Here is a 26,391-nt window from a genome sequence, read left to right as displayed (position 1 = left end):
TGCATATTTTAAATTTGAGTAATTTTCCTAGTAGATCAACAAGGAAGAATGTTTTTCCTTGGTTTTGAAAAGTGGTGTAGGAGATGGGTTGCCAGGGGTCTTGATTTGAAGAGTGTCTGGGGTTCAAATGATTTTCTGTTTGGATGCTGAGAAAGTGATGAGAATATTCTAGAATTATTTTACTTTATTTTATTTTTTTAATTTTTAAAGCACATTGTAATTTAATATACTGGAGTATTTGATATTTCAACAAATTCTTAATTTTATTTTTTATTCCGTGTAGCATTATGCATGTCATTTGATGTGGCATAAAAATGATTTTTTATTTGGGCTGTTAGCCACATAAACATTTTTCATCTTTCATTTAACGGCAAGGACTATTTTAACATAATACTAAAAGATTAGGGACCAAATTGACACATTTGAAATGTCAAGAACCAAATTGACATATGATTTAAAGGTTAGGGACTAAAATGTAGTTTATCCTATTATTATTTTTCTTTTGATATAACGAAATATACAGTTTCTAAGGGTGAAAAGGGATCATAGGACTTGGGATGAAATAGGGGAAAACTAAGATTTAAATTATTGTTCCAAGGATGTGAACAGTAACCATAAACGGCCTTTTGACTCTTTATGGGGGTATTTGAGGTTGTTTCAAGGATGTCCCAAGGTAGTGAGGCTGCCTCTTCAGCTTGAGACCCAATTTTCCTAGCAATTGGAATCTCAAGTAATATTCTATGTCAAGAGCCATTTGAAATGCATTTTCCACACTATCAACAGATTGTCTAAACATATCCCTTAATATATTAGCTCTTAAACCAATCTTAAATCAAATTATTGTTTGGCAAGGCTCTTCAACAACTTTACCCTGGTCTTACTTTAAAAAGAAGAAGAAAAAAAATTCAAAAAAAAAAAAAAAAAACAAAACAAAACCCTAGCCTTTAACTCATCAAATCAGGATGATAGCATAATCTTCTCTCAAAGTTTAAACTTCATCTCTTGACATGTACCTATGGTGGTTGCCCCAATCTCCTTATATTGTTTTCGACACCAAACCACCACAGTTTTGCCAAGCCTACAAGCTTTTTTTTTTTTTTTTTTGACAGGTAAGATAAAGTTTAAGAAAAAAATACTACTTCTTGGAAAGGAACATGCGGTAGCCAAAAACATACAGTAAAGACTCAAGACAATGCACAAGAACAAAGGGAACAAAGGGAATCTATAAACATCGGGAGAGAGTCACTAGATGCGAGTCCCCAAGCCTACAAGCTTTACTCTCCTGTCATCTGCCAATTCAATGGGCACTATACCCATTGAGTGCTACAAGATCTAATTCCTTTTAGAAAGAAGGTGGTTTGAACCATATGATATAGCTGGTGACATCACAAAGAATGTTAAGATGGAACTTTCAAATTTCAAAGGTATGGTTGGTTATTTTCAAATAGTATTTTGATATGATCAGAGAGTAAGGTTTGCTAAGATGGTGCTTGTATGCTTGACAAAAGTGTGGTGGCCAAGTGTGTTGGAAACGATATGAGGAGATTGAGACAACCACCCATAGACACAAGGCAAGATATGAAGGCAAAACTTTGAGAGAAGTATATGCCATCTAATTAGTGTGATAAGTAGTGTTAACAACTTGCTAACTTGAAACAAGGCAACATGTCAATGCCTGAGTATACACAAATTGTTAAGGAGCCTTGCCAAACACTAGCTCGATTTAAGATAGGGATGATATACAAAGGGAGATGCTTAGACAATCTATTTCTAGTGTGGAACATGCATTCCAAGTGGCTCTTGACATGGAGGAGTACTTGACATATCCAATTGCTAGAAAAATTAGGTCTCAAGCCCCATGGAAGCAACATTTAATAAATCTGTTGAATTGCCAAAAATAAAATAAAAAATTGGTTCTCAACCTTGGGAGGCAGTATTTAAGAAATTAGTGGAGGCAAAACGATGGTGATAAGGCTTCATTGTCACAAATGTTTAAGCAGTCGAATGGGTCAAAACCATCTTTTATTGGACTACTATCTTCATTCTAAAAGAGTTGTGAATTTAGTTGATCAGTCAAATGCTTATTTAAGAAATGGCAATGTCAAAGTAGCATAGGATTTACCTTTTGTACCTCAAAGGGAAGGATAATTGTAATGAAATTTGAGCAAAGCTACAATCTTACAGCATAATATCCGTTTGATAAGTACTATAATTTTATTGATACAAAAACTAGAGCAAGTATACAGGAGTATACAACAGGGGATTATACAATGAATCACACAAACTACATAAACATATCAAATCAATAACAGACTATCTTGCAGCATAATACATCCGAATTGGGTTGCAGGAAATCCAACAAAACCAGGCCATTTTCTTATGCACATTGTAGCTTAAAAAGATTCAATTTTTCAGTACACATAGAAAAAGTAAGTCATACCCACATCACAAAACCATTCCCCATAAAATAAAATCCCATTAATCTAATAATATCTTCCACTTAACTAATTCCACCACATAAAACTTCACTACTAAACTTTCCCAAATAAAATTTAACCCAAAACAAAACCCTAATTCTACAGAGTTAAAAATGAAAGACATATAATCAACAATCAATCCCACGAATTTGAAATACGAAACACATCCACATGCAATAAACAAAAACCCTAAAATTTCAATTCAGTGTCCACATACAAGAAACAAAAACCCTAGATTTCAATTTTTCCAGAAAATAAGACAGCGTATAAGGGTACAAAGTACTACTTATCTTTGGTGGAGACACCATACTTTTCCTGAAGCTTGGTAATCTCGTCCTCCTTCTTCTTGTGATCGAACTTCTTGCTCATCTTGGCTTGCTGGTAGTACAGCACGATGAGGTAGCGGTTGGCGACGTTGAAGCCGGAGAGGTGATCGACGGCGGTCTTGGCGTCGTAGATGTCCTCGTAGACGACGAAGGCGGTGCCGCGAGTGTCCTTGCTGGTGCCGACTCGGATCTGCCGAATGGCGCCGTACTTGCCGAATATGTCGTACATCTCTTCGCTCGATATGTTGAACGGCAGGTTCCGAACGTAGAGCACGCGGTTCACCTCCGGTGGTAGCCGCGTGTTTCCCTTGCGAAGGCTTATGCTCGCCATTGTTGGTTGCTTGGTTTTTCGTTTTCGGCCTTCTCTGGCTGAAGACTCAGCGAGTGGAGAAGAGATTGTAGGATTTGGATTTTTTTTGCTTTTTTATATGTAGCAATTGGGCTTTGGAGTTGAACCCAATCATAACCGACATACTATCCACTAACCAGTTTTTTTTTTATTATTATTATTATTTTTTTAGAAATTAAAAAAATTGTTAGATTGAGGCGATCGATATGACTTTTTTACCTGAGCGTGAGACTTACCCTGTATTACAATCTCCGATAAAGGCATGTTGGCTCAAGTCTTACCACTAGGGCAACCAATTAATTGTTCATAAATTGATAATATATCACAAATAGTGTGTTCCATTTAATTCAATCGATACCCAAGAGTCTCTTTGCCCAATTGATTGCCACTTGGCATTTCCTAGTGTTTCAAAGGAGTCCATCTCACACTATATTTATAAATAAATAAATAAATAAAATTTAGTTTAACCGATAAAGTCTCTTGTTATTAATAAGAGACCTGAGTTTAAAACTCAACTATACCAAAAACCAATTGATGTCTTAATCAAATAATAAAAAGTAATTATCATGAAACAAACGTCATATGTTGACATTCTATTGTATCTATAAAAATAAAAAGCTATGTCACAAATCACCCAAAAAAATAAATCAATGATTCATTTATTAGATGGTTGAAATCCACCAATTATATTCATTGTCACATCAATTTGTAACTTTTATGTTGTAAAATTTCTAATACCTTTGACATTTTCTTTTTAATTTATAGGTTATGTTAGGTTGACATAGACACAAATCGTTTAATAAACATTTATTGGCTTAATTTGAAGATGACTCATTTCAACCCATTTTAAAACTAGACCCAAAATGAAACTTACACTAAACATTAACCTTCAAAAATTCATATCGTGTTCACTAGTTGTGTCAAATATTATCAACCTTATTCATAAAGAATCAACCCAAAATTTTGGGGTATCATACTTGATGAGACGTGTTCCCTTCAATTACAGTCCATAATCTCTACATCATAGTAATTATCCAATGCCTCTGGGAGTACAACGACATAGTACTCTCTCCTTTCACACGATACTAGATCATACTAATTAAATTCATCATGGAATCCATTATTCACGTGAGATAAGGGAGTATTGTGTTACTCTATACTTCAAGAGTACTTGATAATTTTTCACCATAGAGTTTTGGTCCACTGGTGATCCTCATATGAGATTGATCTTGGAATTGAGATAAAGATCCTCTCCATTTGTCTTTGAAAGAGAAATGATCAACTTTTTTTTTTTTTTTTTGAGAATCAAAACAATATGTATTATTAAGGAAGGCTATTCAAATCAGCTTGAATGACAGATAAAGGGTCTGGTAGAACATCTTCCATCCAAGCGGACAAAGGGGAGGATGAGATTGCTTTTCTAGCTAGCGAACGGGCAACCTTATTACATTGTCTCCGAACATGTGTAACTCTAAAACCAGTAAAGCTCGAAGCAAGAAAAATAATATCATTTATGATGTGACCAAAGGGCGCCAATGACATGCTACAGCTATTCAAAAGCTTGATTAGGACTTCGAAGTCTCCTTCAAGGACAATGTTATCAAATCCCAGTTCTAGTGCGAACTCCACAACTCGACATGCTGCCAAGGTTTCCACTTCAATGATTGTGGATGGCAACAAAATGACTTCAGACAATGAGGCCATCACTAATCCATCATGGTTTCGTATGACTACTCCCAAACCAGCTCTATTTTCATGTTCAAAAATTGCGCCGTCGAAGTTAACCTTGTATCCATGTAAGGGTGGAGGTGTCCACGCTTCTACTGATGGTTTCAGTGCTGCTGTTGCTGACGTGGGATCAGGTAAGCAGCCCAATGTGAGTTCACGAGCTCTATCCAGCACTTGTTCCAACGGGATAAAGTGTTTCCCAAGTTTGATATTATTTCTTCTATTCCACAAAGTCCAAGCCACTGATGAGAACAACTTCAGGTTCCTGTTATCTGCACAAATAACAAACATTATATCTAAAAAGCTGTTGCACTATCTGATGGTGCCATGACTCCATAGAGGGGTACTCTGCCAGAAATTCTCCAATTTTGGACAACGATATAAAGCATGAGTTGAGTCTTCTGTGTGCAGGTTACACAACTCACACACATCACTAGTAACCACTTGGCGTTTAAGCAAATTCATCTTGGTGGGCAGCGCATTCTTACAAGCACACCATACTAGATTTTTGACATTCCCTGGAACTTTTAAACCCCAAATCTTCTTCCATAGGGGCTGCAGTGTGGTACCATCAAAGGAGCCAAGTTCACTAGCTCTGCACTGGTTCTACAGAAATTTATATCCCGTCTGAACTGAATACTCTCCGTCCGGGCTAAAAGACCATATTAAAACATCCTCTTGTATAGATTGGGAAAGAGGTATGTTCTTGATGATATTGGCTTCCCACTTGATAGGCCAAAAATGTATTGACCCTTTGTAATAAATTAATTGATTAATTAGCCAAGTTTATTAATTAATCAAATTAACGTGCAATTGCGTGGTAGCACAAACAAATCACTAACCAAGTTAAAGTGCAGCGGAAAATAAATTTGACACATGTGATTTGTTTACGAATGGGGAAAACCACCGAGGCAAAACCCTATCGAGTGATTTTAAGATCACTATTCCCGAGAACCTACTATTATCAAAACAAGTGGTTACAAGTAAAGGAATCTCAGTACCTTATACCAACCTATAGTTGAACATTTACCCCAATACCCAATTGGACTTGTTTTGTAGTGACAATCTCTCCTTTCAATGCACGGCTCCCAGTACGTGACTAACCAATTTGATACGCGGATCCCAGTACGTGGCTTACTCTTTTGCACGAATTCAAGTACGTGACTAACTCCACAGCAACCCTTTGATTGTTGTAGTTGATTTGCAGCAGCTTCACATAGAAACACCAATGAGGAAAACCACCGAGGCAAAACCCCACCGAGTGATTTTAAGGTCACCACTCTCGAGAATCCATTATTATTAAAACAAGCGGTTACAAGTAAAGGAATCTCAATATCTTATACCAACTTACAATTGAACCCTTACCCTAATACCTAATTGGACTTGTTCTGTAGTAACAATCTCTCCTTTCAATACACAGCTCCCAATACGTGACTAACCAATTTGATACGCAGATCCCAGTACGTAGCTTACTCTTTTGCACAAATCCAAGTACATGACTAATTCCACAACAACCCTTTGATTGTTGTAGTTGATTTGTAGCAACTTCACATAGAAATATCAATAAGATCTTCAATGTTGGTGCAAGAGATTTTGCTTGGTTACAAAACCCAAAGGTGTACAAAAAACGCAGCAAGAACTCTTTCTTCTGTAGGAGGAGGCTAAAGTTTCAAAAAGAAAACCTTATGAAGCTCTCTAGGGTTAGGTTTTTCTTTTTCCACCTCCTTTAAATAGGAGTTTAATGGGCTCTCCTATTCCAAATAGGTTTATACAAATCTTGGGTTTTCCTAATCCAATAAGGATTATATAAACTCATAAACAAATAGCCTTTTAGAATTAAAAACGTTGTTGGTTATAGTCTGAATCCCGTAACTCAATAGATTAAGACATGTGTCGAGCTTTAATGAATCTCGACAGATCAAGCTTCTGTCGACAAGGTATCGAGACCTGTAGATTGCACGTTTCTTGAGCAGTTCTTGAGTAATCTTTATGTCTTCAATTTAACCACTTGTAATGATCATCTTGAATCTTCTTAGATTTACCAAAATACAAATAAAGTGCGTTTTGTCAAAGGATATGCCAATTACATAAAAATATGTTCTTAACAATTTCCTCCTTTGGCAATCCGTGACAAAACCACAAGAGTACATTGAATGTCCTAGAATACATTCTACTTAAGATTACAGAATAAATAAGCCCAGTCTAAAAATCTGAACCTTGGAAGTTGCTACAAGAAGAAGGTTCGGAATCTTAACTTGGCTTTAACTTATCTTTCCTAAAAGGCACTAAACAAAACACATCAAGGTACCATGTGGAAAATAATGACAAGTTAAATAAATAAAAAACATGTGTATAAAGAGAGAAAAGAAACAACACATGTGGGATAAAGAGTGAAACACATACATCATCATTAAATATAAAAATAACACATGATGTATGTAAATGGTTACAAAACCAAGAGATACACAACACAAAATATATATATCAATATCAAAGTATACCAAACTAACTATCCCCCTAAGTTAGTTACATCAAGAACTTTCTTCCCTTTAACATGAAGTTCTCCCCCTGAGGAATGACATTCAATTCTCAAATTTCTCCCCCTTTTAGACACGATTGTCAAAGGACATAAAAAGCCAAAAAACTTGACTGGAGATAGACAAAAAAATGATATAGAGGAAACGAGAAGAACAAGGAACCATAGACCTACAAGAAAAAGAAAAACAAGATGCTATGGACACAAAGGAAAAAAAATGCAAAACAAAGGAAAAAGAAATGCATGCAAGGGTATCTTGATCGATCGAGGAGGTGTCGAGAATCTATCGAGAAGAAGCCAACCTAGATGGATCGAGAATCTGTCGAGAATCTATTGGCCAAACAGAAAGTTCCTCGATGGATTGAGAAGCTATCGAGGAGCTCGAGAATGCGATAAAAGAAGCTCAAAGAGCTCAATAGATAGCTTAGCTCTCGATAGGTATCGAGAAGCTATCAAAATTGCTTAAAAACAGTTTTTCAAGAAGAGAAAAACACAAACATGAATGCAATCAAGCATGCTACTCAACCAAAAATCCAAACAACATTTTAATCTCTCAAAAACATCTCTCAACAATAAAAAATGTAAGCACAAAGATCCCAAAACTCACACACACACTTTTAATCTCTCAAAAACATCTCTCAACAATAAAAAATGTAAGCACAAAGATCCCAAAACTCACACACACACTAAACAAGTCTAACTAATTTTATATTTCAAAAACAAATTAAGACAGGTTAATGAGCATACATTAACATATGTATTCCTTGTGATGGCCAAATCACATTGTACCTGCACATGTATCAAGAGTAGCAAAGAATATTACATGTTGTGTGTGAAAAACATTGCAAGATTGCATAAGTGTATACATATTATAACAATTTGAGATATGAGAAAATTACTTTAACTCACACACAATCAGAACTGTTTGATGGGAACTATCATCTTCGAGGTACATCTTATAACTCCTACATTTCCTAGAATACACGCTTGCAATCATATTTAAAAGCACCTTGATCTTTTTGCTTTTTATTTTTCTTTGCATATTTTTCTTTTAATAAGCATATCATGCTTGGGCATATAAGGAATAGAAAAGAAATAGTCAATTATGTTAAGCATTTGACATTCCAATTTTGCTATGTCGAAGCACACAAATATCATTTCATGATTGACGGGCAACAGTAATGAGATGATTATTTACGCTTTTCTCTTAGGATTTTCTAGTCTTTTACATCAAAAAAAGTGATATGAGTGTTAAGTATAAGAGATCACTTAATCTTACTCATCACAAACACGAGCCACAAAGCTCACTTGCATAGTTGTGCATAGAGATGCTCATCTAAGTTACAAAAGATACAAAGTTTAGAAAATTTTGTTTCAATGGTCATCCAAGGTACACAAGTACCAATGTACACAACACACACTGTTTTTGTATTTTTCTAATTTTTCAATTTTTTTTTAAATTTTTATATGAAAAACAAAATAAAGCAAAACTAAAAAATAACCAAACAAAAACATGTTAAATAACATCAAAGCATGAAAGAAAGATGCAAATGCATGAAAGCATGTTTCCAAAAGCAGATAAGAAATCAAGTAAAGAGAGTCCTACTTTAGATAGAAAGAATTAAAGTAGAGGATAAACAGAACAGACAATTAAGTCTTAGGCTTCTTTCTCACCCACACAACATGAGTCTTTGGCCGTAAAGATGAAAAGGCACGTGTCCTAGTATGTCTACTAAAGGACATAGAATAATTAAAATTCTCCTGAAATTGAGTTAAAAAGCTTAAAGCTTTTAATAACTCTCCAAAAAAAGGTGTAGGTCCTTGAGAGGAAACCTGTGACCGTTTGGGCCCTTGCTTTTGAGGATACAACTTGAAACAATTGAGATGAGTGTGACTTGAAGCACTACAATAGTGACAAACATGAGTAGTTTTAGAACTACTCGGTTTCCTAGAAGAAGGTCTAACCTTAAAGGTTAACAAAGACATTAATTTAGGACAATTTGGCCTAATATGACCAATAATATGACAATGATGACAAGTGGGGACAAATTCAAAATTTTTATTTGACTGAGGAGGAGTTTTAGACATAGGTTTAGAAACTTCAGCGTTAACATTAGAATTTTTACCTTTATCTATCCTAGCAATATTAGCCTTCAACTCTTCATTATTCATTTTAAATGGAGGAATACAAAAATCTTTTTCTTTTGAGTTAGGCTCAACAACAAGTTTGGCACTAGTTAATTTTTCAACTTTAGTTTTAAATTTAACTAGTTGCTCTTCCAAACTCTTAATTTTGTCCACTTGAGATGAAATTTGATTTTTAAAATTCTCATTCAAATTATTGGTTTTATCTAATTTTGCAATCAAATCATCTTTTTCAAGCTTAACCTTTTTAAATTTAGCTTTTAATTTTATAGATCTTTTAAGAGATTTCATACAAAAATTATAAAGCATGCAATAGGCATCTTGAATATCATCATCATCATTCAACACATGATCATGCAAATCAAAACAATCAAGAGTTTCCATGACAACAGGAGTCAATGGATCACACAGCAAATATTAAAACCTGATCAAAGTGTGCATGCTCTGATACCGCTTGATAGGCCAAAAACGTATTGGCCCCTTGTGATAAATTAATTGATTAATTAGCCAAATTTATTAATTAATCAAATTAACGTGCAATTGCATAGTAGTACAAACAAATCACCAACTAAGTTAAAGTGCAGTGGAAAATAAATTTGAAACAAGTGATTTGTTTACGAATGGGGAAAACTACCAAGACAAAACCCTACCAGGTGATTTTAAGGTCACCACTCCCGAGAATCCATTATTATCAAAACAAGCGGTTACAAGTAAAGGAATCCTAGTAACTTATACCAACTTATAGTTGAACCCTTATCCCAATACCCAATCAGACTTGTTCTGTAGTGACAATCTCTCATTTCAATGCATGGCTCCCAGTACGTGATTAACCAATTTGATGTGCGGATCCCAGTACGGAGCTTACTCCTTTGCACGAATCCAAGTATGTGACTAACTCCACAGCAACCCTTTGATTGTTGTAGTTGATTTGCAGTAGTTTCACATAGAAACACCAATAAGATCTTCAATGTTGGTACATGGGACTTTGCTTGGTTACAGAACCCAAAGGCGTACAAGAAACGCAGCAAAAACTCTTTCTTCTGTAGGAGGAGGCTAAGGTTTCAAAAACAAAACCTTATGAAACTCTCTAGGGTTAGGTTTTTCTTTTTCCACCTCCTTTAAATAGGAGCTTAATGGGCTTTCCTATTCCAAATAGGTTTATACAAACCTTGGACTTTCCTAGTCCAATAAGTATTATACAAACCCATAAACAAATAGCCTTTTAGAATTAAAAACTTTGTTGGCTATAGTCTGAATCTTGTAAGCTTGATAGATCGAGACATATGTCGAGCTTTCATGAATCTCGACAGATCGAGCTTCTGTCGAGGAGGTATCGAGACTTGCAAATTGCACGTTTTTTGAGTAGTTCTTGAGTAATCTTCATGCCTTCAATTTAACCACTTGTAATGATTACTAAATACAAGTAAAGTGTGTTTTGTCAAAAGATATGTCAATTACATAAAAATTTGTCCTTAACACCACTCAAAGAAATAGGACTCAATGAGGTCCCCCTTCCACACACAGTTGGTTTGATCAATTAAAGAACTAACCATGGCAGAGTTATCATTTGCAATAGAAGGGGAGATGATTTTATTATTTGACTTCCCTAGCAGCCACCTACCACTCCATATATGCACTGATTTTCCATTCTTAATCTGCCAAACAGCCTTTCTTTTAATTACATCTCGACCCCTAAGGATACTCTTCTATGCAAACGAAGCGTTGCTTAGTTCCCTTGCTTCTATAATACTACAGTCAGGGAAAAAAATTGCCTTGAAGACCCGATAAAATAAAGAGCGATGGTCATGAAGGAGTCGCCATGTGTGTTTGGCCAAGAGAGCATCATTAAACCGGGAGAGGTCTTTTTGAAGCCCATACCACCATGTGACTTTGGTTTACACAATTCTTGCCACTTTACCCAAGGTATCTTCCTAGCATCTCCACGTTGTCCTCAAAATTTTTTTTGGATCAAAGCTTCAATCTCATGACAAAGAGTGGCTGATAACTTGAAGCAAGACATTGTATAGGTAGGGAGTGCTTGTACAACAGCTTTCCACCCTTGCAATTTTTTCCAAATTCTTTGCTTTAGATGGGCAAAGCTTTCCTTTTTATTTCTACCCACAAAGGAAGGTAGACCTAAATACTTTTCATATTGCTGAACCACCTATACCCCAATAGCCTCTTTGATCACCTCTTGCACTTCAGATGAGGTTGATTTACTGAAAAAGAGTGTTGCTTCCAAAAATTTAATAGGGAAATGATCAACTTAATAGTAAAGTTTCCAAAAATTTATTCTTTGTTTGATAAAATGAGAATTTAAATAATGTGGAACCATGTACATAATTAAATCTCTAAAAGACATGTGGCCCCCACACCTATAGAGCCCACATGTCAATGAAAAATAAGTCTCATGCGCCAGGCTCACGAGATACCATCGCCCTTATTACATGTATCTTGTTGTAAGAGTTTCTGTACTTTCTATTAAAAAAATTGTAAATAGATTTTTTTTTTGGTGTGAAAATAAACCTTTTCCTTTAATTAAAAATTATTTGAAATCTCTCTCTCTCTATATATATATTATTTATTTATTTATTGTGTGCGTGTGACAAATATTAATATACGTATTCAATGATTTCTTGGCTGTTAAGAATCTTAAGATCTAAGTTTGGTCATTTATCTATTTATTGGACATCTGACAATTAAACAAATAGTTCTAACAGATCTCATGCAACTGCATTGGCTGTCTAGCTACAATTTTATTGGCTTTGGATCTCTCTCTCTCTGTTGCCTCGTACTTACCAAGAGTTTCTAACTGAAATTGCGTTATGTGAATGGCTAAAAATAAAATTGATGTTCATTCTGCCCAATAACACCATGCCATGTTGTAGAGCAACTTTCAGTATTTCTCTCTGCATAACACACGCATTTTATAAAAATAGAGTTTGTGAAAACTATAATACCAAGCAATACAATCTGTGCCAATCCCTCTACCTTCTCCTCTGGACTCGACAATGAGTGATCGGAAGGAGGTACGCCCCAAAATTATCTTCAAAAGCTAAAAACACAAAAACATATCTTTTTCCCTTTTGTTTGAGTTTCTGATTGCTAAGTTTTCAACCAGCATGTAGTTTTTTTTTTTTTCTTTTTTTTCTTTTTTTAATGATCTATTAGGCTAGTTTGTGTCTCTTGCTTGTTGTAGCATATTTTGGCAATATTCGCATCGAAGGCTCTTTTGATCATCTTAAAGAATAATGATTATCACACGTTCATTATTTTATACTCTATACATATTCTCTCTGAAATCGTGTCTATTAAAATTAAAATCTGTGTTATAATTTTTTTCTTGTTGTCAAGGTGGTGTTTCTTGTTGTTAAATCAGTGTGTATTCATGTAAGTGTGATGCTTTTCATGTCAAATCCATTTACACCACTACAAAATATTGATAAAGCCTTCTCATGTAATGTAAACATGCCATTTTTTTTTTTTTTTTAATTTTCAGATCATTTTTTTTACTTTAACCCCATTTTAAGGGGTTTCCTGCCATTTTCATCTTCAATTTCTGTGATGACACCCATTTTCAGGCAGGCAATTCATTAAAATGAAAATCATCTCTCTCTCTCTCTCTCTCTGCATGAGATGAACGTTGTATTCCATTTTATTTGCTCTAAGATTGAAACAAAATGCCTACTTATTAATCTGAAGAAAGAAAGGTATTGGTAAATCAAAGCATATAAACATGTTTTCATCTCTTCTTTTCTTTTTGAAAATTTTGGCATGCGGACACAAAAATGCTATTTTTGGGTAAATATTTAGGATTTACAAGAAAATATACATAGTAAGCAACATTGTATCTTGGTGACATTACCCATAGAATTTGAGCTCAAATCCTTCATCCACACTTACTAACAGCTTATTTAACTTTTTGCTGAAAGTGTATTAAAATATATTTGTATTTTGAAAAGGTAAGAAAAAGTAAAATTTTAAAAAATAGTACATAAAAGCTAAAATCCAAACTTCTAAGCTCTGGCCAAGCTGTACATAAGACTATTTAAGCCCCACTTGCTCTGACTAGTAACATGCCTCTTCATCTTCATGAAGCGGTTGTCGAACCACATTTAATTGTTTTAGCAATACAACAAGAGTTACAAAATGAGTTGCATTTTAAATTGCTATTTTTATCTTCTTTTTGTCTTCATTTTTATGAATGTAAAGGGAGGGAGGGAGGGAGGGAGGGAGGGAAGATGGTGGTGGGTATGATCTTTACCACCACACCAAAGTAGGTGTGGTGCTCAGTATTGAAAACAATCTTCTAACTTTTAAGTCTTCACTGATTAAGAAACAATCTCCTAATTCACCTAAATGTGTACCAATCCTACTTTTGTAAATTTTGTCTTCATTAAGCCAGTTTCCTATTCAATGTCATATTGTCACTATGACTATTTGTATCTGAATTGTTTCTTATTTTTGCTCAATGTTGTATTTATGTTTGTTACAATGTAATTTTATTTTGACAAACAATATTTAGCAATTGAGGACCAATTCTTCTTGATCAGGTAGTAAAAGTTCTCTTAAGACCAATACAATCTCAAGATGGCATACAAATTGTTTTTTAAAGAAGTTTTTTTTTTTTTTTTTTTTTTTTATTTTAATGTTAGAAGAAATTTTTTTATAATTACAATATGTATTGGTCAACGTGCGTTGACCAAGGGGATGTTGACCAATGCAATCTCAAGATGACATACAAATTGTTTTAGGATTGAGATCGAGGGCAAAACTCACATGGTACAATTACCCCTCTCCACTCACATATTGTTTTTACTACTTTCACTTTTTAACCTTTTCTCACTTTTTTTATTCAATAATTGCAATTGAAAGTTTTTTTTTTTAACTCTCAATCTCAACCATGAGTTATTGCACTTGATCTTGCTCCTTGTTTTTAAAGAAGAAATTGCTTTGTAATTGCAATATCAACATGATGCTCATTGATAGCCTTGTTGCTCATATGAGTTTCTTTCCTATATAAGATATATTGACTATTTAGATATTCTCCATTTGCAGAAGAATGGCTGGTTGTCTGTGACTGTTCCTGAATTTGGAGGATGGGATAAAAAGGCCCCAGTTTCTCCCAACTATTCGGTGGTATTTTCTCAAGCTCGAGCTAATAGAAAGCATCTGAAGACAGACTTGAGTGACTTGAGATCAAACCTTGAAAATGAAAGAGAGCTCATTAATGCTAATCATGATCATCATCAGGATGATCCGGTTATGGTGAGTCTCCATTTTACTGAATCAAAGTTATAGAATGATCTTTCTTTTCCACATAGGTAATTATAGAATGATTGTTATTTAGTCTTTCTTTTTCACTATCACTCATTGCAAAGGGAATATGTTTTCTTACTTGGGCAAATACCATACTCACATCCCAAAATGAAAATATGATACTCACCTTGTTTTGGTCCATATGGTCAAAGCACATGGATAATTACATTGGTAGAGTATGCCCTCACAAAGCAAATAAATTGTGAAAATGACATAAAATGATCCAGAATTTATACCATTACTCATCTCCGTTAATCTAAGCAATAATGGAGCAAAGGAATGTAGGAAATAATTGATTAAACTCTGTGTTTCATCTAAGGTTGTTCATAAATCAATTTGGCAACTACCGAACAAAAATGGTAAAAAGAGAAGGCTATATTTAGAGAGACAAAGTTTCGCTTAGTGTGTAAATAATTGCCAGAAAATTGAAACTGGTTACTTGGTGAAATACAAAGAATAATAAAATATTTTCCCATTTCCTCTGCTCATTAATGCACAATAACAAAAATGAATAGTAGAGATGGACAGAGGATTCAAATTGAAACTGTTTCATAAGTTTGAGACTTTAATTGGCAACAATAAAATCATGGTACTGATGCAACCTCACATTCTTCTTTCTGATCATTCTATTTGTATTGCCATGCAGAGGAAAAAGAAGATTCTGACCTACATCAATTGCTGCATTAGGCCTTGATTTCTAAGAACACAAGCCTTTCAATCTTGTACCATCAAACTAAATTTTGGGTTCTGGCCTATAAATTTATAGATGGCACCAGTTCTAATTTATATTTTTCTTCAAAAAAATCTGTAAGTGTGCTATATATGTTATATGCTATGTAATCTAAGTGTGCTACATAAGCCAGATTCCCATGCTTATAGTTCTTCAGATTTGGCAAAATAAAGAAATGAAATCAGAATATAAGAAAATTAGAAACAGAGATATTAGAGTTCCATTAATTGTACACCCATAGATATACATTTCGCTCTGTGAGGTGATGCTAGTAGAATGTTCTCATTTATTTTTCTTTTATTCAAACTCAAGGCCATATATACTTGAGTATTGTGTGTTCTTTACCCTCCAGGCAATAAGAAAGTAAAAAGATCATAAAAATGATAGAAAGTGAAATTTACTCTGTGGATTTAAATCGCTTTACTGGAGCTTGGAAGGAAGACAGGTATTTAGCATCTCCCTTGTCAATTCCATTAAATAGATAACTGAAAGGTGGCATTTCTACATACTTTCCAGAACCAGGAACAACCTTCAGCTCATCATTTTCCCAAACAATTCTTCCGCCAGCAATTGTCACTTCAACCTTTCCCTAAGAGAACAAATATGAACTTTTAGAAACCTTAAATAAAAAGGCAAAGTTTAGGAGGATATATGAATGTGCCTGCTCTCACAGTGAGAGAGAGGGGACTCTGAAATTTTACAAATTCAAGCAAATATGGACCAGTTAATTGTGACCAAAGAAGTTCTGATGGGAGTGCAAAATATACAGAATTATGTAAGGAAAAGATGGTCTGCAAGAATTAATAACCAAGTTGAAGTGTAGTTAAAAATTATGGTTGACAAGACTAAATATTAGATAGTCTTTTAAACTGCGATTTCTAGTGGTATATGCATGCATATACATTCATTTATAGTAGTAATTGTTGAACGTTGCAATGGAATGACTTTGCAGTCATGTTTCTGCATTAGGAAGTAAAAAAAAATAAAGACAAATGGATATGCTTAAACCACCAAATAAGCAAAGATTGCCCCAATATCAATGAAAATACAGAAATATGTAAAACATATGTTAAGTTTTAATCCATATCTCATGGTAACTGATCATGAAATAAGCTTTGGTCCTTACATGGTATAAGAAATGGCAGTGGGGACTGAGGAATTATAAAAGTAACATTATTGTCTTATTATAGTTCTTTTGTTTTCTTTGGCCAAATTATACAGTAATTAACCCAAGCTCTCCTACCTATTATAAAGGAGGAAACCAACTCTTGACTAGCAAAGCTCGTGGTTACTCTCATTGGCTAACCCATTGAATAATATGGAATCTATAAAAGATCCCTTAACACAATCAAATTTAATGGTCATATCATATCCCTTTAATAAGTTTTTCAAAATTCAAGCATCTTCATTTCACATCAATGCAAGTGAATCTGCCAACACTCTGCACCCTCACATGACAGCATAATTTTTCAATTAAACCAAAAATCAAATTAGAAACATCAATCATCTCATCTTAACTAAGTTACATTCATCCATTCATTCTAGAAACCTTTTTTTTCTTCTTATTTTTAGGGGACAACTGAAAAGCATTAGGTGGTAAGATTACTTGCAAAGGTTTCAGAAACACAATCTGTACATGCATATAGCCCTATCTATATTGTTGAAAGTTGCCATGTCCATGACAGACAAACAATTGCGTATTTGTCCACAGATTATAGCTCACTGGCCATGCCTTCATAAGCACAAACCCATTATTTTAGGATTGTTCAATAATTGAAAATTTGGCATGTCAGACATTTAAAGATGTGGCAATCATGCCACTGGTGCCCAACACTCATTCAAAAACTCAAAAGAATTTCAGAGCTACGTTTTTTTCAAACTTCAGCAATTCTCATTGTGATATGCTCAGCAGTATTACGAGTGTGTTACACATTTTGTCTAGTAACTCAACATAATAATTACTTTCATCACCTTCTTACCATTTATTCTTCTTTTGCATGCAAAAATATATTTCAAAATACAATAAGAAATATGTGATATGTTCAATACTATCAAGTCACAAGGACAGGTATAAGGCTGTTTTGTGAGTTGTTGTGTCTACAAATGATAGGTGCAAATAAAATATGAATCAAACTGATATTAGATCTTTCACACATTACAATTGCTAACCTATTTCATAATGCATTCGTTATCAACAGATCAACTACATTAAAGATACAAATATTACCTTTCCTCTCCTTCCCTCGTAAACATTTGTATCTGATATAGAGTGGTGGGACTTTGCAGTTATTTCAAAGCTCGAGTTTGGGTTGAGTATGATTATATCTGCATCAGATCCAGGAAAAATCGCTCCTTTCCTTGGATATATATTGAAAATTCTAGCACTGAAAAAATTGCAGATGGTGAGATAACTTGACATATGTCAGAAAGCTTAAGTGGGGATTAGATCATAAAATGCATAATCCCACACATACTCATTCAGTTTTCTTACATTATCTAAATAGCCAGAGAGCATACCATTCTGTGCTTGTTATCTGAACATAATCAGTGGCAGAAATTTGTCCAGATTCCTGCATGAATACACAAATCTGAGAAAAGGAGCAATTTCTAGAATAGCTTCTAATTCAAGCTGAATATTTTGAAGGAATGAGCAAGAAATCCATTGCAACTTACCACCATTATATCCCATACCAAATGCATTCTCTCCTCAATACCTAAAAATTACCAATTGCCACAGAGAAGCATTACAAAGTAGAATAGCATAAATTGGCCCCAAATAATGACTCAGAACCATACATAAATTCAAAAATTGCAGGGAACAAAATACATGATTACCATTTACACCATTTGGAATTTTTCGGAAATCATCAATCCCTAGAGCTTTCTGTGTAGAATTATAGGTAGCATGATCAGTTCCTACAAGCTGCGAAATGAAAAGGTTTCATGAGAAACAAGTTCAAAGATCTCCATAAACCAATATATTAAAGGTCACGGCTTAGGCAATCTGACAATCAAAAGAAAATATTCTGAATCCAAGGATATATAGTCTGCTAGTAGCACCTAGTTATAAGCCAAAATTTTGGAGACTGCATGTGTATTAAACAGATAAGAACACCAATATTCTTCCTGGCAGACTTTCTTAACTTTCATATTACTTAATAAACAAAATGATCACATATGTCTTTCAGGTCCTAGAAGTTATGGTTGCACTATCTTCTCTAATGATGAGGTAGAAACCTGCAAAATTCCTGTCGAAAGGGCAGCTTGAAGAGCCTTGTCATGTCCAGATGCCCTAATAGGGGGACTCATGACAAACCTGAAACAAGTAAGATCATATTGTTTGAATTTCTTAAAGCTGAATAAATCTATCACAAGAATGAAAAAACAATAAAAACAAAACAAAAATGAAAGTAAAATGGGTTCTTGCTTTGCTGCAGTGATGAAGTCAGGATCCCAAAGCCCAGATTCATCAAGGGCTAACCCAGAAACTATTGGCTCTCCAATAACCCTCTGCCCTGCAGTTTAAACACGAGTAATTAATCTTCTTTAAACAATAAATCATCTAGAGAAAAGAAAAAGCATCAGGAGATCAGCATTAATAAGTTTTAGAACTGAAAGCCAACATATCGTATTTCTCTGCCTGTTTGAGTGAATGTCTATATCAGTGTCTGTGTCTATATTTCTCATTTCTTTCAACTTCAGCCTTTCTGGCCATATTGAGGAGGCTGATTCTGGTATGTTAACAGCCGGTGTTAAACTTGTAGTCACATCCTATGACAATTATCTTTGGTGTTTTAGATTAATATTTTGTTAAGGGAAGATTGCAGAGAATGTTACCCATAGGATTAAAAAAAAGTGAATGAAATAGAGAAAATTTGGAGTATTGTGTGATTGTAAAAAACTCATAAAGTAAGGAAAAAATTTTAGGACAGCTATAAGGTTAGATATAATCTAAGGTGCAGATGTTGGCCAATTGAAAAGCCATGTCGACAAATGAGAGTAACAAGATGGTGATAAGTGGTAACAAAAGGAAAAGTAGGAATAAAAATGAAGAAATTCTTAAGAGGGTGGAGGTAGTGGCACCAATCTAGGATAATTTGAAGGAAAGTAATATCAAGTGGTCTGATCACTTTCAGAAAAGCTATGTTGGCACTGATGGGAAAAAAATTATTTAACTTGAGTGTTGTGAAAAGGGCTAAAAGAAATGAAAGTGCAAGTTTGTCAAAGATTTAAATGAAATATATGGCTTCAAACAAGGTTGAATGGCCAGAAGTTTAGCAGAGCACAATTAATTGAATATTTAAGTTATTTGGGACTTATTGCAATATTTGCACCATTCGATAACATTGTAATTAAAGAACTAGTTCATTATTAAGGTACTCGTGATTTATTAAAAGAAATGGATCCATGGTCAAGAGGGTGTATAACTCCTAATTCTATTTCCTTCTTTCTCATATTTTCCTTCTATCCAAATCTATGGTAAACACTTATCTACACTCATCTCAACTTGTATCACCCTATGAGGTTGTCATAGGACATGAATAGCAGCTTGAAGTTTGCCAATATAAGCATCCCTTAACTTTGAAAATCAAGGATTTGAATTAATGAACTATTATTAGGTCCTCCTAAATAGCATTGATTCATCATAAACATTTCATTTCAATTGGAATTTAGTTAGCAATAAAGAAAGAGAAATCTTGGTTCAATTCTCCACCTTAACAACAGGGGAAATAAATTGATCAAAGAAGTTCCTGTGGGTCGAAGTGGAACAACAACTGAACCTCTCTCAGCAACATGCTATGGGGTGGCAGTCCTGCTTATGGGATCAAATCAATGCGTTCAGGAAATATTTGAAAGTGGGCTTGTGAGAGCATCCATGAGGCTGAAATAAAAGTCAGCAGAATATGTACAGGTGATATCATGGCTTCTTCTAGAGAACTCTATGGGTATTTTTTTCATCATTATTAGGGCTATTTTATGCAACCAACAAGCTGCAACGGAAAATAACACTAGCCCATAATGCTGTAGGTTCCTAACTAGGATGTTTAGTGGAGGAATTTTAATTTTGGATATAGCATTCACATCATATACCAAGCTTATCTTTCTTTGTAGAAAGCTATCTTAAGACCAACTATCTCTAAAATGATAAAAACTATCTTGTCTCTTCTTCTCCTTGCAGCCAAAGCGTAAAGTTAAATCTTTAATTTATCATGTACATCTTCTCTATCTCAAAATTCAGTTGGAATGTTCCTCTATAGTGCTATTAAAGAATCAAAATCTATATATTTAAAAAAAAAAAACCTGGTTTTTTTTTTTTTTTTTTTTTTCAATTTTCTTATAATTGTTTTTAACATTTATTTTGTTTCATCTTCCCACTACTTCTTCAATCTTTCTCCCTCCCTTACCATTTCATCTCCCCACTACCCTCTACATTGATATCATTTTTCCTTTTTCCCTTCATCTTCCTTTATTTTTGTCTCTTCTTATTTACACCCTCTTACTATAAATTTGTCACTATCTCTTCTATTCTATACATAGTTTTCACTCACAAAAAAAAAGGTTTTCTCTCTCTCTCTCTCTCTCTCTCTCTCTCTCTCTAAATTTTTTGGTGGATTTTTTTTTATTTTTCTTGCATTTCTACTTTAGGTTGATAATTTTTTATATTTTTTAAAACTTTATTTTGGGTTAATGCGATTTAGTTTTGTTTTTTAAATTGTGATTTTGTTTTGTTTTTTAAATTGTTGTTGTTGTTGTTTTTTTTTATTTTTTTATTTTTTATATATATATTCTCTTTGATTGTTAAATGTTATCCTATTGCGTTCTAAAGAATTAAGTATAGCATATAAAAATATAATATTATTCTATTACATAACATGATTTAGATAATTTGGTATTTATTTTGTTACATAGCATAATTTTTTATAGTGCTCAATTTAGATGTTAAACTATGAGACTTTACCAATTTTTGTTTATTTTCTAATCCTTTGTGGTGGACAAAATACTCTTAATAGTTGTATTAGAAGTACTCTATAATGTCATTTATTTAAAGAAAAGCAAAGGTTAGCCAAACGAAAATAATTGGATAGGTGACAAATTTTAACTTTTGCAATTTTATTTTTATTATTAATATTTTATAACAATGCATGTATAGAAATTTAATTCTTAGATTTTGCTAATAATTTTTTATTTGATAATATGTTTTGGGTGGCTGAAATTATAATTTCTACAAAGAAAATAACCTTAATAGATTATCAAAAACAAATTTTTATCCTAATATTGGTTCAATTAATCATTGTTAAGTTTTATTAATTTTTTTTAGTTTACGTTTTTTTGGTGTTTTGGATTGTTCCTATATTACATTTATGATTGTTCCTATAATAAATAAAAATATAATTACGAAAGGCATTACTCATTATTAGATTAGTTTAAATTGTAAAAAAAAAAATTAATAAAACCACCATAAAAATAATTATCATGCGCAACGCGCGGGTTCGCAGCTAGTGTATTATAAAAGTGAAACAAAAAAGGACCAAATAATTGTATTAAATCTTCATAATCCTGTTGTCTGTTCTTGCTCTTTTGAACATTGTGGGATGCAATAAGTTTGAGGCTATCAGATTCCAACTAAGGGGAACTGTGTTACTAATGCTCAATCCAAAATTTATAATTGCTATAAGAATTAGCCTCTTCTCCTACTTGTATTATATTTCTATGAGGTAAAAAAAGATTCCAATATTAATTACATATGATTCTCCATAATTGTAGCTTAATTCTGCCATCAAATAAATTTATAAAATCAAATAAAATTTAAAGATAAGATAGTTAAAGACCTTGTTTTCGAGCTGTAGCTATTTCTTCCATAGCATCAATGCTCATTACATGAACCACATAGAGAGGAGTATTCACAAAACCTGCCAAACGAATTGCCCGAGAAGTTGCCTCTCCTTCCAGCTGTAAAGGTATTAAAGCCAAATCATGCAAGGAGAATCTCTTCAAAGATATTCATGGTACATCGATATTTTTCCATTAGACATTTAAGTAAGAAAATAGCTTCCATGGTACATATATATATATATATATATTTACAGAACATAATTCTAAAAGTTACCATGGGGGGTCTCGAAAGAGCATGCCCCTCTGGACCAATAATGCCATGTTCTATCATTCTTTTCTGTCCTTCATATACAGCATCTCCATTTTCCGCATGGACCATAGCCAAAGCACCAAGGGACTTGCACTTCTTCAATCCTTCTAATAGAATCTCATCATTAATCATTACTGCCCCCTTGTATGCCATGAAGAACTTGAAAGAGTTTATACCTATAAGTTGGCACATACATGAAAACTTAAACAGATTTCACATGAAATGGACAAAAAGGAAATTAAAGAAGTGTTCACAAAGGTCCAATGTAAGATAAAATCCGTAAAATACAAACAGAAAATATAAGAAAAGCAACCTTTTTCCTTAACCATGATTTCCATTTCTTTTGAAACAACTTCATCCCATTTTGTAATTGTCATATGGAAACCATAATCCATGCAAGATTTTTTTGCTTTCTTTTTATAGGCTTCAAAACCTGCTGTTAAACTATCACGGACTGGAAAAACAAAGTCAATATGCATTGTTGTTCCACCAGCTAATGCTGCTGCCTGACCACTGAAGAAGTCATCAATTGACTCCAAACCCCTATGCTCAACAGCTAGGTGCGTGTGAGGATCAATTCCGCCTGTTGAGGTAACAAATGTAGTCGTAGAATATATCAGGATCAGATCTACCTAATTACTAATCAGTTTTGCAAATGGAAATGAACAAAGCAATTAAACTCAGATAAAATAAACAGGAAACCCAAATGATAGCTTATGATTGTTAATAATAATTCTTGTCTTTGAGAGCATGTGTGCAAACAGACTGAAGAATAAAAAGAGGACCTATTGCCAACATGCAGGGACTATAACTCAACAAGATGGACCCCACCAAGGTTGAATGCAATGCTCGTCGACCAGATATTATTGATCCAACTCAAGAGTATGGCAATAGGGACATTGTGTATCTAGAAGCCTATTTACTATGAGGTTCAAAATAAATACAACAAAGGAGAAATAGTCTGCCTCTGCCATTTGGATTGCAGACTGTATGGTTTTATTCTGAAACTGTAAATGTCATTGAAAAGAAGTAATACATAGTAGTATACTTGGGTTCCAAATGTTCTCACCATACTCCTTTTTCTTCACTAGCATAGTCAAAAGAGTGAAAACACATACTGATCTATTCAGTAATTATAATATGAAAAACTAACCTGGCATCACAAATTTTCCAGTGGCATCAAGCACAGTAACATCATCTCCAACCTGCAAAGGGCAATCAAATGTGTCAGATGTAAATCAAACAATAGAAAGCATAAAATAAAAGATAAAAAAGGAAACATAAAGGATTAACAACAGGCCAAAATAATGAAAGGGGTAAGGAAACCCAGAACCGATAAAAGGGCATATATGTATGTAACAAAGAGTATTTATTGCAAAATTAACACATTTTCTGTAAGATATAGAATATATAAAATCAACTTTTAACCGTGTTCTTGTGAATGGAAAAGCAATGTGTTGATAACGCACAGTAGCTTGAAATCTTACTCTGGTAGAAACCTAGAGCTACGGTGCGCTAGAAATGGTTTATAATGGTAGAACTTTTTCAGAACCCCATAAAGGATGAATTCCTTTTTTTTTTCTTTTTTTTTTTTTCTTTTTTATAAGCACGAATTCTTATTTTATAGTATACCAAAAGTGTGGTTCTACAAGGGCAATTGTCAAATATCTGGGCATGGTTGGCTGAACTAACCAGTACGATTTTTAATGCAATGTGTCTGCAACCTTTTTCAAAATTAATTACCCTGAACTCCTAACAATGCCCCCCTAATAAATTAAATAATTAAATTTAAATTCCAAGAAATTCAAAACTGTTTGATGATCAAATATTAGCCTTAATTATTGTCACGTATATACAAGTGTTTTAAGTTTTAGCAGTAAAATAATTAGTTCCACTTCGCACATATACAAGTTCGGTAATCTTCGCCCTTGTATATTACCTTGAAGTAACAAAACAATTAACAAACTTCTTGGTTTTTATTTGATTGAATAATTTGTAACAATCTTGCTTCCCTTCTATTCCATAATTACCATTACAATCACATGCATTATCCGCAATACCAAAATGATAGAATTGCCAAAGCATTAAATTGGTTTAAGACATGCATACATACACCATAAAAATAACACAATCTCTCCATATATTCCCTTACATCTCACACAAGAATCTTGTGGATGTCTAAGAATATCCTATAAGAATTTACCATAGAAGCAGTGCATTAATCCAGCTCATCCCACACCTAAAACCCACAACATGCCCCCCAAAGTGTATGTCTCACTATTGCAAACCACTACAGCAGTTTCCTTAAGGAAATTTGATTATGTGTAGTGTGTACAAACTTTTATAGGACCTAAGTTTCTTAACTGAAGAAGGTAAAAACCGCCTTCCAGTCTACCAACTGGTATTTAAACTCAATTCCCAAACATTCCAAACAAGTTTTTATTATACTTTTCTAGGCTGTTAGCCAACAATATATGCATCAGGTAAGTAGAAAAAAAGTTAAGGAGGAGAGCTCAATAATGTTTACTTTTTACTTAATAAGAGTGGCTCTGCCCCATTTAGGCAGATATTATTTATTTCATACAGCCAACATCCTCTTTATCCCCTCTAATGCCAAATTCCACAAGCGTAGGACATAATTGTAGGGCCCTGAGGTTAAGCCCAAATATAACATACAGAACAAACCCCATTCAATGTCTAACAGCCCTTTACCAATGTGATTGTGATATGATCCAATTCCACCATTGATGACACCAGCCTCTCATCAGTTAACAACAAATCACACAATTTATACTAATTCAAAACAAAGTATAAATTAGATTTACTAGATTACAAAATTTCATGAAAGAGAATACCTTGATATTAGGCTTCACAGCAATGATGATCCCATCTTCCAAATAAACATCAGCAACCTCCTCTTTATGAGCATTCACAACAGTTCCCCCCTTTATCAATATCTTCGACGACGAAGATGAAATCCCACATCCCGGTTCACCATACTCAATCCCAGCATCACAAAACTGAAACAAAAATTTTCAAAAAATTAACAATTAAGGAAAATATTAGACAACATATTCATTTCCTCTGACACTACCACTAACATAAAACTACAGTTTGGTTACAAAAGAAAAAACCCAGAAAGGAAAAAAAGAACAAAGTCATATTTTTGTTTGCTTTTTTCTATTTTTTATTATTGCATATAAGTGATCGGCATGTTCAAACTTATCTCTTTCTGAATAAAAGCACAGTTGGCTTGAGCAGTATTTCACTTTAATGAAACTAAAATAAGTAAACCATAAAGATCAAAAGGAAGCAAGTTTTATCTTTTCTTTTCTGTTCCTTGGTTTTCTCAACAACCCAGAAATTTTTTTTGGCTGAAGAAAAAGAAAAGTTGAAATGGAACAGGGTATAGAGATGAGAGTTGAAGAAGATGTAACTACCTGGTTTGATTCAGAAACGGAAGAGAAGGTGAAGAGAAGTAGAAGAAGAAGAAGGAGTGGTTTGGTTTTGGAGCTCAACTCCATGGCTGATATTCTGAGTCTCAGACTCAAGACCGACTAAGCTCTATAAGTTCAACGAACAATACTTTTCAATGAACCAAGCCGAAGATTAAATAAATAAACAAACATGCTTTCAA

The 26,391-nt window shown here is 33.8% G+C and overlaps 3 protein-coding genes across 4 annotated transcripts; 1 reads left to right on the top strand and 2 right to left on the bottom strand.

The window, feature by feature from the left end:
- Positions 1 to 2,372: 2,372 nt before the first annotated feature.
- LOC115982768 (splicing factor 3B subunit 6-like protein) lies at positions 2,373 to 3,218 on the bottom strand. Its single transcript, XM_031105514.1, has one exon. It carries the CDS (start codon positions 3,132 to 3,134, stop codon positions 2,760 to 2,762), a length of 375 nt encoding a protein of 124 aa, XP_030961374.1. The 5' UTR covers positions 3,135 to 3,218; the 3' UTR covers positions 2,373 to 2,759.
- A 9,287-nt stretch (positions 3,219 to 12,505) lies between these two features.
- On the top strand, positions 12,506 to 15,816 carry LOC115981323. Its single transcript, XM_031103477.1, has 3 exons — positions 12,506 to 12,590; positions 14,620 to 14,829; positions 15,527 to 15,816. The coding sequence occupies exons 1-3, from the start codon at positions 12,573 to 12,575 to the stop codon at positions 15,572 to 15,574; spliced, it is 276 nt and encodes a 91-aa protein (XP_030959337.1). The 5' UTR covers positions 12,506 to 12,572; the 3' UTR covers positions 15,575 to 15,816.
- LOC115981310 (dihydropyrimidinase-like) lies at positions 15,604 to 26,391 on the bottom strand. 2 transcript variants are annotated; one of them, XM_031103466.1, is made up of 13 exons: positions 26,195 to 26,391; positions 25,610 to 25,774; positions 23,908 to 23,959; positions 23,068 to 23,337; positions 22,719 to 22,930; positions 22,441 to 22,561; positions 19,038 to 19,125; positions 18,848 to 18,926; positions 18,446 to 18,533; positions 18,284 to 18,324; positions 18,128 to 18,180; positions 17,838 to 17,994; positions 15,604 to 16,199 (listed from the first exon to the last, which is right to left on the bottom strand). In XM_031103466.1, the coding sequence occupies exons 1-13, from the start codon at positions 26,276 to 26,278 to the stop codon at positions 16,008 to 16,010; spliced, it is 1,602 nt and encodes a 533-aa protein (XP_030959326.1). In that variant the 5' UTR covers positions 26,279 to 26,391; the 3' UTR covers positions 15,604 to 16,007. The 2 variants fall into 2 exon arrangements, with proteins under 2 accessions (XP_030959326.1, XP_030959332.1); XM_031103472.1 differs by lacking the exons at positions 25,610 to 25,774; positions 26,195 to 26,391 and adding an exon at positions 24,242 to 24,312 and having other exon boundaries at positions 15,938 to 16,199.

The sequence above is a fragment of the Quercus lobata genome, chromosome 1 (genome assembly GCF_001633185.2).
Source record: "Quercus lobata isolate SW786 chromosome 1, ValleyOak3.0 Primary Assembly, whole genome shotgun sequence".
Classification (NCBI taxonomy): Eukaryota; Viridiplantae; Streptophyta; class Magnoliopsida; order Fagales; family Fagaceae; genus Quercus; species Quercus lobata.
Note: the sequence above shows the minus strand (reverse complement) of the source record. Positions and strands in the feature narration are given on the sequence as shown.